Source organism: Colobus angolensis, unplaced genomic scaffold, assembly GCF_000951035.1.
Source record: "Colobus angolensis palliatus isolate OR3802 unplaced genomic scaffold, Cang.pa_1.0 Scaffold329, whole genome shotgun sequence".
Taxonomy (NCBI): Eukaryota; Metazoa; Chordata; class Mammalia; order Primates; family Cercopithecidae; genus Colobus; species Colobus angolensis.
Window position 1 is genome coordinate 1,013,739 of NW_012116588.1, and position 14,743 is coordinate 1,028,481.

At 43.3% G+C, this 14,743-nt stretch overlaps 1 protein-coding gene across 2 annotated transcripts; it reads right to left on the reverse strand.

Annotated features, from left to right (window-relative positions):
- Positions 1 to 9,565: 9,565 nt before the first annotated feature.
- LOC105518761 (C-C motif chemokine 23) lies at positions 9,566 to 14,505 on the reverse strand. 2 transcript variants are annotated; one of them, XM_011951880.1, is made up of 4 exons: positions 14,365 to 14,505; positions 10,829 to 10,888; positions 10,251 to 10,407; positions 9,566 to 9,818 (listed from the first exon to the last, which is right to left on the reverse strand). In XM_011951880.1, the coding sequence occupies exons 1-4, from the start codon at positions 14,438 to 14,440 to the stop codon at positions 9,707 to 9,709; spliced, it is 405 nt and encodes a 134-aa protein (XP_011807270.1). In that variant the 5' UTR covers positions 14,441 to 14,505; the 3' UTR covers positions 9,566 to 9,706. The 2 variants fall into 2 exon arrangements, with proteins under 2 accessions (XP_011807270.1, XP_011807271.1); XM_011951881.1 differs by having other exon boundaries at positions 9,567 to 9,818; positions 10,251 to 10,356; positions 14,365 to 14,483.
- Between the last annotated feature and the right edge of the window lie 238 nt (positions 14,506 to 14,743).

Here is a 14,743-nt window from a genome sequence, read left to right on the forward strand (position 1 = left end):
ACACATGCTCACTTGAGGCATTCCTTCTTGACCAGTCAAATGTTCCTAGATCACATACCAGTTGAACTCTGCCATTTTGCCTCTTAGTGCACATACTTGAGCCTACTTGCCCGACCCCTGAGATCTTATCGGGAAACTGTTGATCACCAGTTTCAGATATTTCTATCTATAGGGAGACTGCCTTTGCTGGTGCTGGCTTTGACCAATTACTATTTTAGAGAGACAGTGTAACAACTGCCGGACCATCACCTGATGGTTGTCTGACATTCCTGGTGGGGCAGGGGGCTCTCCTGCCCTGCTCATGTCTGAATAACTACCTACTATAACAAAGGGATTTTTTTTTTTTTTTTTGAGATGGAGTTTTGCTCTTGTTGCCCAGGCTGGAGTGCAGTGGTGCAATCTTACTCACTGCAAACTCTGCCTTCCGGGTTCAAGCAATTCTCCTGCCTCAGCCTCCCGAGTAGCTGGGATTATAGGCATGTGCCACCACGCTCGGCTAATTTTGTATTTTTAGTAGAGATGGGGATTGTTCACCATGTTAGTCAGGCTGGTCTCGAACTCCTGACCTCAGGTGATCCACCTGCCTTGGCCTCCCAAACAAAGGAACTTCAAAGGTAAGAACCAGTCAAGCTGGCCACCAAAATGGAGAACTGGAAAGTCTCAAGATTAGAGGCCAGAAGACCTTCCCAAGCACTGATGATGCCATGTCAAGCACTAACCACCTCATCTTGGACCTTCAAGTGCCTCCAAAGTCGATGATAAAGGGTGGCCTTTAATTCTCTAATCTGCGAACTTGGCAGTGATTTTTCAAACAGAATCTGCCAGTGGCTTCTCATGGACTTCAGTCAACTCCAAAGTTTATGTGTGAGTGTAGAAAGTCCTTCAGAATAGGGTTCTCCTTATATGCACAACTCCTCTATTTTCTAATATAATGGCATTTAAATACATATTAAGTTTAAATAGTGATGCACCTATTAATTTAGATTTTATACTTTTTTCTTTTGGAGTGAATTTTTTTTCCAGGACCCCATTACTAAATGCCTAATGGATAAATTGACCCTGTGCAATACAAATTCCTAGCAACCCATTAACTCTACTTAGCAGTCACCTCTGCCAGAAAGACTTCTTGGCTCTGGCTCCCACTAGGCTGGGACAGGTGTCCCTTTTCAGTGTTTCCACAGCATCTATCAGCATAAATCTATGATAGCACCAGTCACATTCTATTTTAAATGCTTATTTATTTAATGGTTCTCCTCATTCCTCTGCCCCCATACAACAAGGTGTGTGTGTGTGTGTGTGTGTGTGTGTGTGTGTGTGACATTAAAAAACATGTCCAGGTGCAGTGGCTCATGCCTGTAATCCCAGCACTTAAGCTTGAGCTCAGGAGCTCCAGACCAGCCTCAGCAACATAGTGAGACCTCGTTTCTACTAAAAAAAAAAAAAAAAAAAAAGAAAGCCAGGCTTGGTGGCACATGCCTACAGTCTCAGTTACTTGAGAGTCTGGGGCCGGAGGATTTCTTGTGCCTGGGTATGCTTCAGGCTGCAGTGACCTATGATCACGCCACTGTACTCCATCCTGGAGGACAGAGTGAGACCCTGTGTCAAAACAAAACAAATCAGCCACATAACATGACATTTACCCCCTTAACACACTTCCAAGTGTACAGTTACAAGGTCCTTGAAGAATGTCTCCAAGGATGAGATAGTTACTGTACCTGCTGCACAAAAACTATCACATTGCAGTAAAGAGTTATTACTCAGATCAATCTCATCGAAGGCTCACGGGTTAAAGGTTTTTGAAAGGTAGTTTGCGGGAGGGGATGAATGTGGCTAGGCAAAGGGTGCTTGCTGCTGTGCTTGCGGGGTGCAATCATAGAGGTGTGGGAAATTCATCTCCTGTAGGCTGAATGGCTTCTGGCTGGTGCCGCAGGAGCTGTTGGTGGGTCCAGGTGGAGCCATCATCAGTGTTTCAATGCAAAAAAAAATCCTGAAAAGATATCTCAGAAGGCCAATCTTAGGTTCTACAACAGTGATGTTATCTGCAGAGAAATTGGGGAAGTTGCATATCTTGTGACCTCCGCAATAATGGCTGGCAATCATTTATGTCTACACTTTCACCTTAGCAAAATTCAGGCTCCTCTATCCTCCTAGCCTGGTAGTCTTTCACTAGCTTTACAAAAGTGGTTGAGTTTTGGGGAAGGGCTAATCATTTAAACTATAAACTAAATGTCTGGCAGCTTGAAAGCTAAAGGCAAGAAGGCAGTGGGCTAGATCAGATCTTCCCGTTGTCATGGTTTTCTCACTGTTATAATTTTTGCAAAGTTGGTTTCATTACCATAAAACAAATGGTGTGAGTCTGCAAGTACAAATGCAGAATGATGATAATGAAAGGAAGACAAGTATTTCTCTCTTGGTTAATAAGAGAAAAGGTTGTTAAAAACCTTAGCCAAATTAAATTTAACAGAGTTTAACTGAACAAAGAACAATTCGCAAATAAGGCAGCCTCTTGAGCCAGAGTAGGTTCATAGAGACTCCAGTACAGCCGCGTGGTAGATTTATAGACAGAAAAAGAAAAGTGATCACAGAAAACGGAAGTGAGGTACAGAAACAGCTGAATTTATTACAGCTGGGCGTTTACCTTATTCAAACATGGTTTGAATAGTTGGTCCTCTTTGATTGGCCAAAACTCAGTGATTGGCACAAGAGTAGGTTAAAGCCTGTTTACACCTCTATTCAGGTTACAGTTCACTATGTACAGAGAAACCTTTAGGCTGAACTTAAAATAAGTGAGAAGGCAGCTTTAGGCTAAAGTTGATTTAACAAGGTCAATTAAAAATTGTAGGAAAATAAGAATCTACATGAGGTTATCATGGGTTAAATACTAAGCAAATGACAAAGTTGTGTCATATGGGCAAATGATAAAAGAGAGTTTTTATTTTTGTTTTAAAATTTTTTTCTTGAGCTAGGTCTTGCTTTGTCACCCAGACAGGGATGCAGTGGCTTAACCATAGCTCACTATAACCTCCAACTCCTGGGCTCAAGTGATCCTCCCACCTCAGCCTCCCAAAGTGCTGGGATTACAGGTGTGAGCCACCACACCCAGCCAAAACACTGTTTCCTAAACTGTAGTTAACACTTCAAGATTAGCTCTTTTAGTAGGGAGGAGATAAGATGTAATGTGAATTTGTGTTTACTTTCCTTAGGGTTATAATTCCAAGCTTTTATCATCCTCTCGGGGTGTTCTTCTAACACAGTTGTGATTTAGTGTTATAAAGGTTATTTGGTTATTGATCAGTTTTCTCCTACTGATTTCTTAGACAAGTCACACTAAAAGTAAGCATAGAGCTTAAACCTTTTTTTCAAATAAAAAATATTTTGTTGTTGTTTAGAATTGTTTAGAATTCAGTGCTCTCTTTTGAATTTTATGAGACAGTTTTCCAAGGCATACTAATTATACATATAAATTTATATACTTTAATAGAGATGTGTATGTAAGTAATATTAACTACATCTTTAAATGTTTTTCTTAATGTTCTTTAAGTTTAGAGGTGAAATCTCTTACAAATTGTTACTGTAGGTAGCTAGTCATACATAAACAGGGCAGGAGGGGCTCCTCCCAACCAGGAATGTCAGGTGACCATCAGGTGATGGTCAGGGAGTTGTTAACTGTCTTTCTAGAATAATAATTGGTTGCAGCTAGCACCAGGGAAAGGCTGTGCCTATAGATAGAAAAAACCTGAAACTCGTCATCAGCAGCTTCCTGATAAGATCCCAGGAGTTGGGCGATTGAGCTCATGCATGCGCACCAAGAGACAAAATGGTGGCATTTAACTCGTATAGGACTTTCTGGGGGCATTCCATCAGTAAAGGGAAGAACACCTCAAGTGAGCATGCATACATCTCCAGTAAACACACTGCACATGCTCCCCTCCCAAGCAGGGCATTGCACTAGTGCTTCCCACCCCAAGGGAAGAATCAGGGGAGAAGGGACCCAAGACCCCAGAAGTATGCCAACATGTAAAACCCCAATTCAAAAGGTCAAACCCCACACTTGACCTCCAAAATGTCTCTGCTTGGCCCTCTTCCAAACTTACTTTACTTTCTTTTTATTCCTGCCCTAAACCTTCTTCTCTTCTTTTTTTTTTTTTTTTGAGATAGAGTCCCACTCTGTCACCCAGGCTGGAGTGCAGTGGCATGGTCTCGGTTCACTGCAACCTCTGCCTCCTGGGCTCAGGCAGTTCTCCTGTCTCAGCCTCCCGAGTAGGTTGGGTTACAGGTGCCTGCCACCACACCCAGCTAATTTTTATTAGAGATGGTGTTTCACTATGTTGAACAGGCTGGTCTCGAACTCCTGACTTCAAGTGACCCTCCCACTTAGGCCTCCCGAAGTGCTGGAATTACAGGTATGAGCCACCACACCCGGCCTGTAAAGCTTCTTAATAAACTTTCACTCCTGCTCTAACACTTCCTCAGTCTCTTCTCGCTTGGGCTCCTCATTTGAATTCTTTCTCCTGAGAAGGGAAGAATTGAGGTTGCTGCAGACCTGTACAGATTTGCCACCAGTAACTCGAATAACTTGCCCCACAAACTAAATTTACACCTAATAAAAAACTTAGAAATAGGTAAAAGGGGCCAGGCGCGGTGACTCACACCTGTAATCCTAGCACTTTGGGAGGCCAAGGCAGGCAGATCATGAGGTCAGGAGTTTGAGACCAGCCTGGCCAACATGGTGAAACCTCATCTCTACTAAAAATACAAAAATTAGCCGGGCGTAGTGGCCAGTGCCTGTAATCCCAGCTGCTAGGGAGGCTGAGGCAGGAGAATTGCTTGAACCCATGAGGTGGAGGTTGCAGTGAGCCGAGATTGCACCACTGCACTCCAGCTTAGGTGACAGAGCAAGATTCTGTCTCAGAAAAAAAAGAAAGAAATAGGTAAAAGGATGACTGCACGGTTTTCAAGGTCATATTACAATGTTGACTAAAAGGCCCACCCTGGGATTCCTTAAATCCGTAGGGGAATGAACTTTTGATTGATCTTCTGTTTACTATTGATCAGGCCCCAGATTCTGAGAAAGTATATGTTAAATTATAAACGTGTGTGTAGCCAGATGCAAATGATTTCTGTCTATTAAAAAAGATAATCCCACGGTTACAGGTTTTTCTGTTGCCCTATCCACAGGGTAATAATGTGTGCTCTAATTTAACAAACTTATTTCAGAACACCATCCCCAGTAAACTATACAAATCTCTGTTATTCAAATGATTTTTGAATTATTTTAATAGTTCTCTCACTAATGAGTTAAATACATCTTTGATGCATATTCAATCTAAATTGGATAAGGAATATTTTTAGCTTTCTAAATTGTATTATGATGTCTCTTGTTTTGAAGATAATGCTTATCCAAAGTTCAGTAATTCCTTTAGTTTCTTTTTCCTCTTAAAATTCAAGTAAAGGCTGGGCGTGGTGGCTCACACTTGTAATACTAGCACTTTGGGAGGCTGAGGCAGGAGGATCGCTTGAGCCTAAGAGATCAAGACCAGCCTGGGCAACATAATCAGATCCTGTCTCTTCAAAAAAAAAAGAATTAGCAGAGTATGGTGGCATATACCTGTAGTCTCAGCTGATATGGACAGGAGGCAGAGAAATACTGGGTAGAAGAGGGCAGTTCCCTGGCAAATGCCCCACCCTCAAGCCTGGGAACCCACAGCCCTAAATTGGAACAGGCATTTCTGTTTTTGCATCCAAATGTTGCCTTTTCCAAGACTACTCTGGCCTGCCACACCCCTATCTTGTGTCCATCTGAGAGCTAGACCTCCATAAAGGGAAAGAGAGCCAATATTACTTTTACCCAAAGGAAAGAGAGAGGCGTCAGGATTTTAGAAAAGAGGCAGATCCAACAGTTTTGCCTCTTTACCCCTTAAACTCCAAACTCCATGAGCAGAGGAACAGAAGAACGGCAGTGGCAGAGAAGGAGAGATGAGAAGGAGCATCTGAATGTCAGGAGAAGTTCGGCTGGGGACAGTTGAAGAGGAGATCAGCCGCGGGATGGCTAAACTCCAAGGGAAGATCATCTTCCCACTTCATCCGTTCTCCAGCTTCCCATTCATCCCATAAGAGCCCCATCCATCACACAATAAAATCTTCACATTCACCATCGTTCAAGTCTTCTTGAATGATGACCAGATTCTTCCTGGATGCCAGACAAGGACCTGGGTACCAAGAGGGCAGGGTATATTCAATCTAGGGCTTCAGGTTGAGGCCCTAGAAAGGAAAACCAGATCTGAGGGATCCAAAGCTGGCCAACAAGCACAATGTAAATGGGAAGGACCAATTCCTGCTGACTAAACCCTTGCTTCCTGAAAGGAGGCGATGCTCCATGACATAGATGAGGCCCAGGGAACTCAAAGGTTGTTGGCAGCAAGGGAAATAGGGCATACTGTGTAAGAGTGGATATTCTCACCCCCTAGACCCCCCTGTTAACATGAGTAAAAGCCACTTTGGCACCCATGGGTGGCACCTGCCAAGGTCACTAGGACTCGGGGACAAAAAGACAGAAGAGGCAAGGGGGATGCCTGCTTTCTCTCCATCACAACCTGAGTTATCACTAAAAGAAGGGAAGGAAATGAGGGTCACCTCTATTTCTTGCCTTTCAGAATGGGCAATCAGCTGTCTTCACCACTCCCAGCTTATACTCCTCTGGAGTGTATCCTGAACCACTGGGACTGCTTTGACCCTCAGACTCTGGAGGAAAATGGCTCATAGCCCTCTGCACAAAGGTTTGGGCAAATTATGAAAGACTGGCTTGGCCTCAGGAAGAAACCATTCATTTTGATACCATCCAGCAGTTGGAACTTTTCTGTAAACGTGAGGGCAAACACTCTGAGGCCCTATATGTGCAGGCTTTCTATACCTTGCTGGGCAACCCAGACCTTTGCTGACAATGTAGAATTAATCCAGACCTATTTACCATCTTGGGAGAGGCTGCAAGGGACAATCCCAGGGAACTAAACAAACAAATCCCAGAGGTATCCCCAGCAGAGGAACCAGCTCTCTCCAGCCCTGCTCCTCCAGGTCCACCCCATCCTCCCTATCCAGCTTCAGTCTCTCACTTGCCGCCTTCTAGAAATTCTCACCCTAGACAAGCCCCAGTCTCATTCTTTCCCCTCCAACAGATGCCTGGTGAATTTGCCCCAGTAAGGTCCAGGTGCCCTTCTCTCTACAGAACTTGAAGGAAATTGAGGGAGATGTTGGCAAGCTTTCAGATGAGCCTGAAAGATATATAAAGGCTTTCCAGAATTTAACCCAAGTATTTGAACTCTCCTAGGAAGATGTGATGTTACTTTGAACCAAACCCTGACTAACACTGAGAAACAGGCCACTCTGCAAGTGACAGAGAGATCTGGGGATGAGGTTTGTATCACATGTAGCACCCAGGAAAGGTGGTGAATATTATCCAACTGGAAGAGAAGCAGTATCAATGAATATCCCTAAATGGGATTCCAGTGACAAGATGGGAGAATGGAAGCGGAGACAGTTTCAGGTGTGCATAATAGAGGGCTTACGTAGGGCTAGAACTAAGCCTCTTCACTATATCAAGATATCCATAGTAGACCAGGGATTTAATGAAAATTCCACTGCCTTCTTGGGGAGGCTAAGAGGGTCCTTTGTAAAGCATAGGTCTCTATGTCCTAATTCCGTCAAGGGACAACTAATCCTAAATGATAAATTTATTACTCAGGCAGCCCCTGATATCAGGGGTAAGTTGCAGAAATGGGCCCTGGCATCAGGGGGTACCTTAGGAGACCTTCTGAAAGTGGCCACCTTGGTCTTTTACAGTAGAGACAGGGAAATACAAGAAAGAGGCAGAAGCTTTAAGGGCCACCATGCAAACCCACAAACCCCAGGATTCCCAAGGTTCATCTGTTAACTCCTACAAATGTGGCAAGAACAGTTATCTCTCTTCTAAAATTTAACCACACCCCTACAAGTCTTAATTTCTTTCACCAAGGTGAAACATCTCGGGGTACAATGTTGTTAGTATATTACATTTCCTATTTCTGTAATCTTTGGCACTAGATTATTTCCTTGTATAATACACATGTTTAACCCATGCATACTTAACACCTTATAAAACTTGTTTTATTCTCTCAAGTTTGAGGTCATCAAACTCCAAATGGTCAGGCAACTGGAGCCTTGGATGATGACTCCCCTTCCCCAGGGACCCTTATATAGACCTCTGGGAGGAGTCTGACTTCTGTTTTCCCCAAAACAATGTCCCCGTCAGCAGGAAGTAGCTAAGACTGATCATCATCCATATTCTAATGGCAATTAGATGGGCCTCTTAGAGGGGGGAAATGATACAGATACAGGCAAGGAAATACCCGGGGTAGAAGAGGCAGTTCCCCAACGAAGGCCCACACTGAAGCCTAGAATTCCATGGCCCTAAGTAGGAGCAAGCATTCCTATTTTCACGCCCAAATGTTGACTTTTCCAAAACCACTGTGGCCTACCACACCCCTATCCTGTGCCCATATAAACCCCCAAGCTCTACAAGCAGGGGAACAGAGGAGCAGCAGAACAGCAAATGGCATGGCAGAGAGGGAGAGAAGAGAAGGAGCATCTGAATGTCAGGAGGAGTTTGGCTGAGGACGATGGGAGAGAAGATAAGCCGTGGGATGGCTGAACTCCAGGGGAAGATCATCTTCCCACTCCATCCCCTTTCCAGCCCTGCATCCATTCCTCTGAGAGCGAACTCCATCACTCAGTAAAATCCCCACCTTCGCCATCCTTCAAGTTGATGTGACCTGATTCTTCCTGGATGCAAGACAAGGACATGGGTACCAAGAGAGTATAAAAGGCTGTCACCCTGACTCTCCACTGAATGGAATAGCTATCCATGAAAAGTAATTGCTAAAGGGCATTACTTGTAATGCACCCCTAGATGCTACAATGGGGTTGGAGCCCAAAAGCACTCACTCTGGCTCCTGCACCTGCCTGTCTGCATGTTCCCCCTCCCGTAAGGGGTTTGAGTGTGCAGCAGCCTTGCAAACGAGCCACACCCCTGTCACAAGTCCTGTGAGGGGGTCAGGGAACTCTCCTGTGTTAGCCCAACTGGCGCCATCAAGTAAACCCCTGCCGTTTTGTACACCCTGATCAGGGAGGAAACTTTCATGGGGGCTCAGACCATGAAAAACATTTTGCCAAGCAGATCCCAGGCCACACTGCCTGACTGCGGGAAGTGCCTCACTTATTACATCCTGCCAGGCAGCTAGCCACACTGCCCCACCTCCCCCGTCCAGACCTATAATTGTACCAGTCTGGAAGCAGGACAGGGGCTCCAGCACTTGTTGGTGCTCCCCCTTCACAGGTTTCTCTGTCCAATAAACCTATGTTGCTGTTGAGCTTCCCCACCTTGTATGTCTCTTTTCTCTGTCTTAACATCCTGTTTCACAGCTACTTGTAGGGCTGAGGTAGGTGGGTTACTTGAGCCCAGGAGGTTAGGCTGCAGTGAGGCAAGATGTTCAAGTGCACTCCAGCCTGGGTGACAGAGGCCCTATCACACACAAAAAGTGAGAAACTCTTTATTCGATGAATTGCTCTAAATCCAGAACACAAGAATAAATGTTTCTTAAAAAAATAATTCAGGAAGGTAGTTGAGGCAAGAAAGTTGGTGGCTGGCAACTTGTGTCCCTTTGCCTTGACAAGTTCAGTTCTTGCTGGCCTTGATCTGTGTGGCCAGCTTCAGCATTATCCTGCAAGCCAGAACTTGCTTATTACTGGGACTGACACATAAACGTCGCCCGTTCTTGGTGAGGAAGCTGGGGAACAAGGGGGAGAAAGGTTACAAACTGAGGTGTGTCCAGCACATGGGGACAGGGGGCCCCATACTGCCTGCCCCTCAGATTTCCCAGTCAACACAGCCAGTTTTTTTTCTTTTTTTTCATTCTCTGCTGATGGCAACTCAGGGCCAGTGTCCTCTTGAGACCCCCCTCAGCCTGTGGGACTCCCTAGTGACTCATGCGAGCATCCTTGGATAGACTTGTGCCTGCTTTCTTCTTCCTTCCCCACCCTTTTTCCCCTGGGAATGTCTCATCCCGAGGCCCTGCAGGATCCTTATAAGGACACAGATGCCCTATACCTGGCAGGATCCAGAGGGTGGGCCCTGATGGACACCCATCTATCAGGTCCTCCCTGCAAGATGCTACAGAGTCCTTCTCCCTCAACACATGTTTGGTGAGCTTGGCACTTACATGACACCTGGCTTGGAGCACTTGCTGCTCGTTTCAAGGTAACTCTCCAAGAGTGAACACGGGATTCTTCCTGGGATGTAGGAGGTGCAGCAGTCAGCGTGAGAGCCTGCAACAAGAGAAGGGATCGTTTGAGGACCAATCTTTCTCCTCCAGAGCACTGTGGAGGGTGAGAAGGCACATGGCTCGGAAGAGATGTTTCCTCCTCTGTGGCCGGCACTTGCTGGCATCTCCCTGCTTCAGATCCTCACCAGAGTTGAGCCGTGTGTCTGAGGGCGCTCAGGGTGGGCCGCAGCAGGACCAAGAGCATTTCCCCCAGAAAGGGAAGGCATCTGTAGACACCTGCAGGCATCAGAGAGCACCTTCTGCCCCAAAGGAGCAGACTCTTGGGGCAGCCAGGGAACAGGGAAGGCATCTATGGAGGGGGTTCCCCTAGCCCATCCTGATCTTCTTTGGAGATGTTCACCACCCTCAGGACCCTCTCATTCTCCTCCCATACTGTAAACAGGGACAATGGATCCCATAGTGCAGACCTGCACCTGCTGGCTGCTTTTAAATATATGCCGTATCTGATCACTTACTGTCCGGAACTTCTGGATTTGCCAGTGAAAGCTTTGACATCATGAACCCTGTCTCTGCATCTGGAAGAAACAGACAGGACAGGGAAGGAAATCACTGGGTGACAGCATTGTTTCAGCATCTCCACCCACCCCGTTACTCATCCCCTTCCTGAGGCAGAAAGGCTCTGAAGCTGGACCACCACCTGTCTGGGTTCTAGGCCTGCCTCCTGGCCCATTTATTCCTTTAGGGCCCTGAGACTTTTCAGGGACATTTTCAAAATGTAGACATGAAAACATTGTGTTGACTCTGAAATACTAAAAGCAACCTCAAAATCTAACATGGTTCAGTTAATGGAATATCTACATGATGTGACACAGTCTACAAGTCTCTCTACACATTTCTGGAATCCACAGTGCTCTGGCAACAGGTGTTCATCAGCGCATATGATGGCACAATATCCTCTTAAGTGAAGTGAAGCCATTATGGTCATTATTCATCCCAGTTAGTAGAAATATTCATGTGTTTGTTACAGGAGATTGCTATGTTTGGTTAAAGTATTGTTCCCAGGCCTCATCAGGGATAAATACCATCGATATATGTTTAAGTTTTTACTAAATCATTTTTAAATTGTAGTTTTATATATATATATGTATATAATATAAAATTTGCCATTTTGAACTATTTTAAGATTACAGTTCAATAGCATCAAATAAATTCAAATAACTCTGCAATTTTCATGACCATTCATTCAAAGAAACTGAAACTCTGTATTCATTAAATAACAACTCCCCATTCTTCCTTCCCTTAATCCCTGACAACCACTATCTATGTCGTGTCTCTGTGGATTTGATTGCTCTAAGTACCTAATGTGAGTGGAATCATACACTATTTGTCCTTTTGCGACTGGTTTATTTCACTTACCATAATGTCCCTGATGGTCATCCATATTGTAGCATGTGTCAGAATCTCCTTACTTAAATTTTTTAAAATTTTTATTTTTTCTTACTTCAACATTCAAGGGAATCTCCTTACTTTTTGAGGCCAAATAGATTCTGTTGTATGTATGAATCACACTTTGTTTATCTACTAACCTTTTGATGGGCACTTAGTTTGCTTCTCCTTTTTGGCTATCGTCATCAATAACGCTGCTATAAATATGGGTGTACAAAAATCTCTTCATGTACCTGTTTTGAATTATTTTGGATATATACCCAGAAATAGAATTGCTACATCATATCATATTAGCTTTTTAAAACCTGAGAAATTCTGCATTCCAAAATTCATCTAGTGCCAAGTGCTTTGGAAATGGGATTGTGGAGCTGCCTTATGCTTGCTAGGCAAATGAAACTAAGCTTTACACTTTTTTCCTTTCTTTTTAATTTTAATCCTCAAAGTTAGTTTATTTCCACAATTGACTGTATCACAGAATAAAGTTAGCTTTAAAATTTGGCCGGGTGCGGTGGCTCATGCCTATAATTCCAGCACTTTGGGAGGCCAAGGCAGGCAGATCACTTGAGATTAGGAGTTTGAGACCAGCCTGGCCTACCTGGTGAAATCCCGTCTCTACTAAAAATACAAAAATTAGCCGGGTGTAGTGGCATGTGCCTGTAATCCCAGATACTAGGGAGGCTGAGGCAGGAGAATTGTCTGAACCTGGGAGGTGGAGGTTGCAGTGAGCCAAGATTGTGCCACTGTATTCCAGCCTGGGCCACAGAATGAGACTCCATCTCAAAATAAAATAAAATAAAATAAAATAAAAATTTACTTTTAATATAATTTAATAACTATATTAAATATATTTTAAGTACAAGGTAATAACTATTAAATATACTTTTTCTTTTTTTAAAATTAACTAAATTTACTTTTATTTTACTTTAAGTTCTGGGATACCTGTGCTGAACGTGCAGGTTCATTACATAGGTATACATGTGCCATGGTGGTTTGCTGCACCTACCAACCCATCATCTAGGGCTTCCACATGCACCAGGTATTCGTCCTAATCCTCTCCCTCCTTTTGATCTCCACGCCCCAACAGACCCCAGTGTGTGATGTTCCCCTCCCAGTGTCCATGCGTTCTCAGTGTTCAACTCCCACTTATAAGTAAGAATATGTGGTGTTTGGTTTTCTGCTCCTGTGTTAGTTTGCTGAGAATGATGGTTTCCAGCTTTACCCATGTCCCTGCAAAGGACATGAATTCATTTCTTTTTATGGCTCCATAGTATTCCATGGTATATATGTGCCACATTTTCTTTATCCAGTCTATCCTTGATGGGCATTTGGATTGGCTCCAAGTCTTTGCTATTGTGAATAGTGCTGCAATAAACATAAATGTGCATGTATCTTTTAATATAATATATAAGTATGCTTTTAATATATTAAAAATAAATATACTTTTTATATAATTTAATAACTATATTAAATATCTTTTAATATAATTCAAGGACTGTATTAAATATCTTTTAATATAATTCAATAACAATATTAAATATACTTTTAATATAATTTAATAACTACATTAAATATGCATTTAATATAATTCAACAATTATATTACATATACTATTAATAATTTTAAAGCTAGCTTTAAAGTTGATATTTACTTAACATTTTGAAACATAAAGACTTAGCAATAACGATGCAGCTGCCAACTTAGTCCCCCAATTGCTTTCTAGTGTTTTCAACTTATTTCTTATATGGTTACATTAAATGAATTATATGTAATGAGGCATGTGGGTGTATTTTAATATGTTCAATATGGTTTGAGTAAGGTAAAAAAAGATCTAAATGGCCTTGTCTTTCCATAACTACTTCCTAATTAGCTCATATTTTAATTCCACCACTTACTAGTTGTGTGATCTACCAAGTTATCTAAGGTTCTGTGCCTCAGTTTTCTCATTTGTAAAATGTCAATAATAATATGAAAAACTATATAAAAATTGATGTTTTGTTTTCTCCCTACAAAAGTAACACATTTGCATTTTTATTTTTTTATCTAATACATATCCCACAGGATTGTTAGATGGAATCGATGTGTTAATATCTGTAGCACACTTAGAACAGTGCCTGCCCTGTACATAGGAAGTGCTAGAAGTGCATTTGTTAAATGAAAAAATATGATGGTTAGGCGACCTTGGTTGAGTCATTTGTGTGGCTGGTTCCATTTCTTCTCCAAAATGATATTATAGATGATGCTAGATGGTATGTAACAGTTTTAACATCATACAATTCTATGCTTCTTTCTACAAATTTGTAATTTTACTACACTTCTTTTAATCTAGCACTTAATAGTCCTATGTCAGCTAAGGGAAGGTATCAAGTAATTTTTGCTGTGAAAAGGCAAGTAATTGGCCCCACATTGGACCAATCATATGTGTATATTCCCCTCCCAGGGTCCAAAGCATGCAGACAGAGCCAGGTCTATACTCTGGCGCTGCTTTTAAATGAGTATGATGACCATGTCTGGGAGGGAGAGTAGTTACAGGAGGGCAATGTGTCTCTGCCGCAGAGTTTGAGTTACCATGAACCTGGTCGCCTGGGAGAAAGCTCACTGGACTCACCATTTGTGACCTGGGCCTGGGATCCAAGGGCAGTAACAAGCATGAGGCAGGAAAGGACAGCCACGGAGACCTTCATCCTCCTGGTGGGCAGGCAGGGCTGGCCGAGGACTCCTGGGCTCACTGCTTCCTGGCTCCCCGGGATGCCAGTTCTGCCCTTGTATTTATAAGAGGAGGAGGATCAGGAAGTTACAGGGCAGAGGTCAGAATGCTGTTTTTTGACTTATGATAGTTAACAGGCTCTTTCTAAAATGAGAACAATGCTGGGAATGCAACAGGAAATAGACGACAAGGATGAGTTGGACTGTCCTTGTGGACTTCCCGAATTGTCCCAGTAAGTACAGGCAGAGACAGCAAATACTTCATGATGCATCCTTCCCCC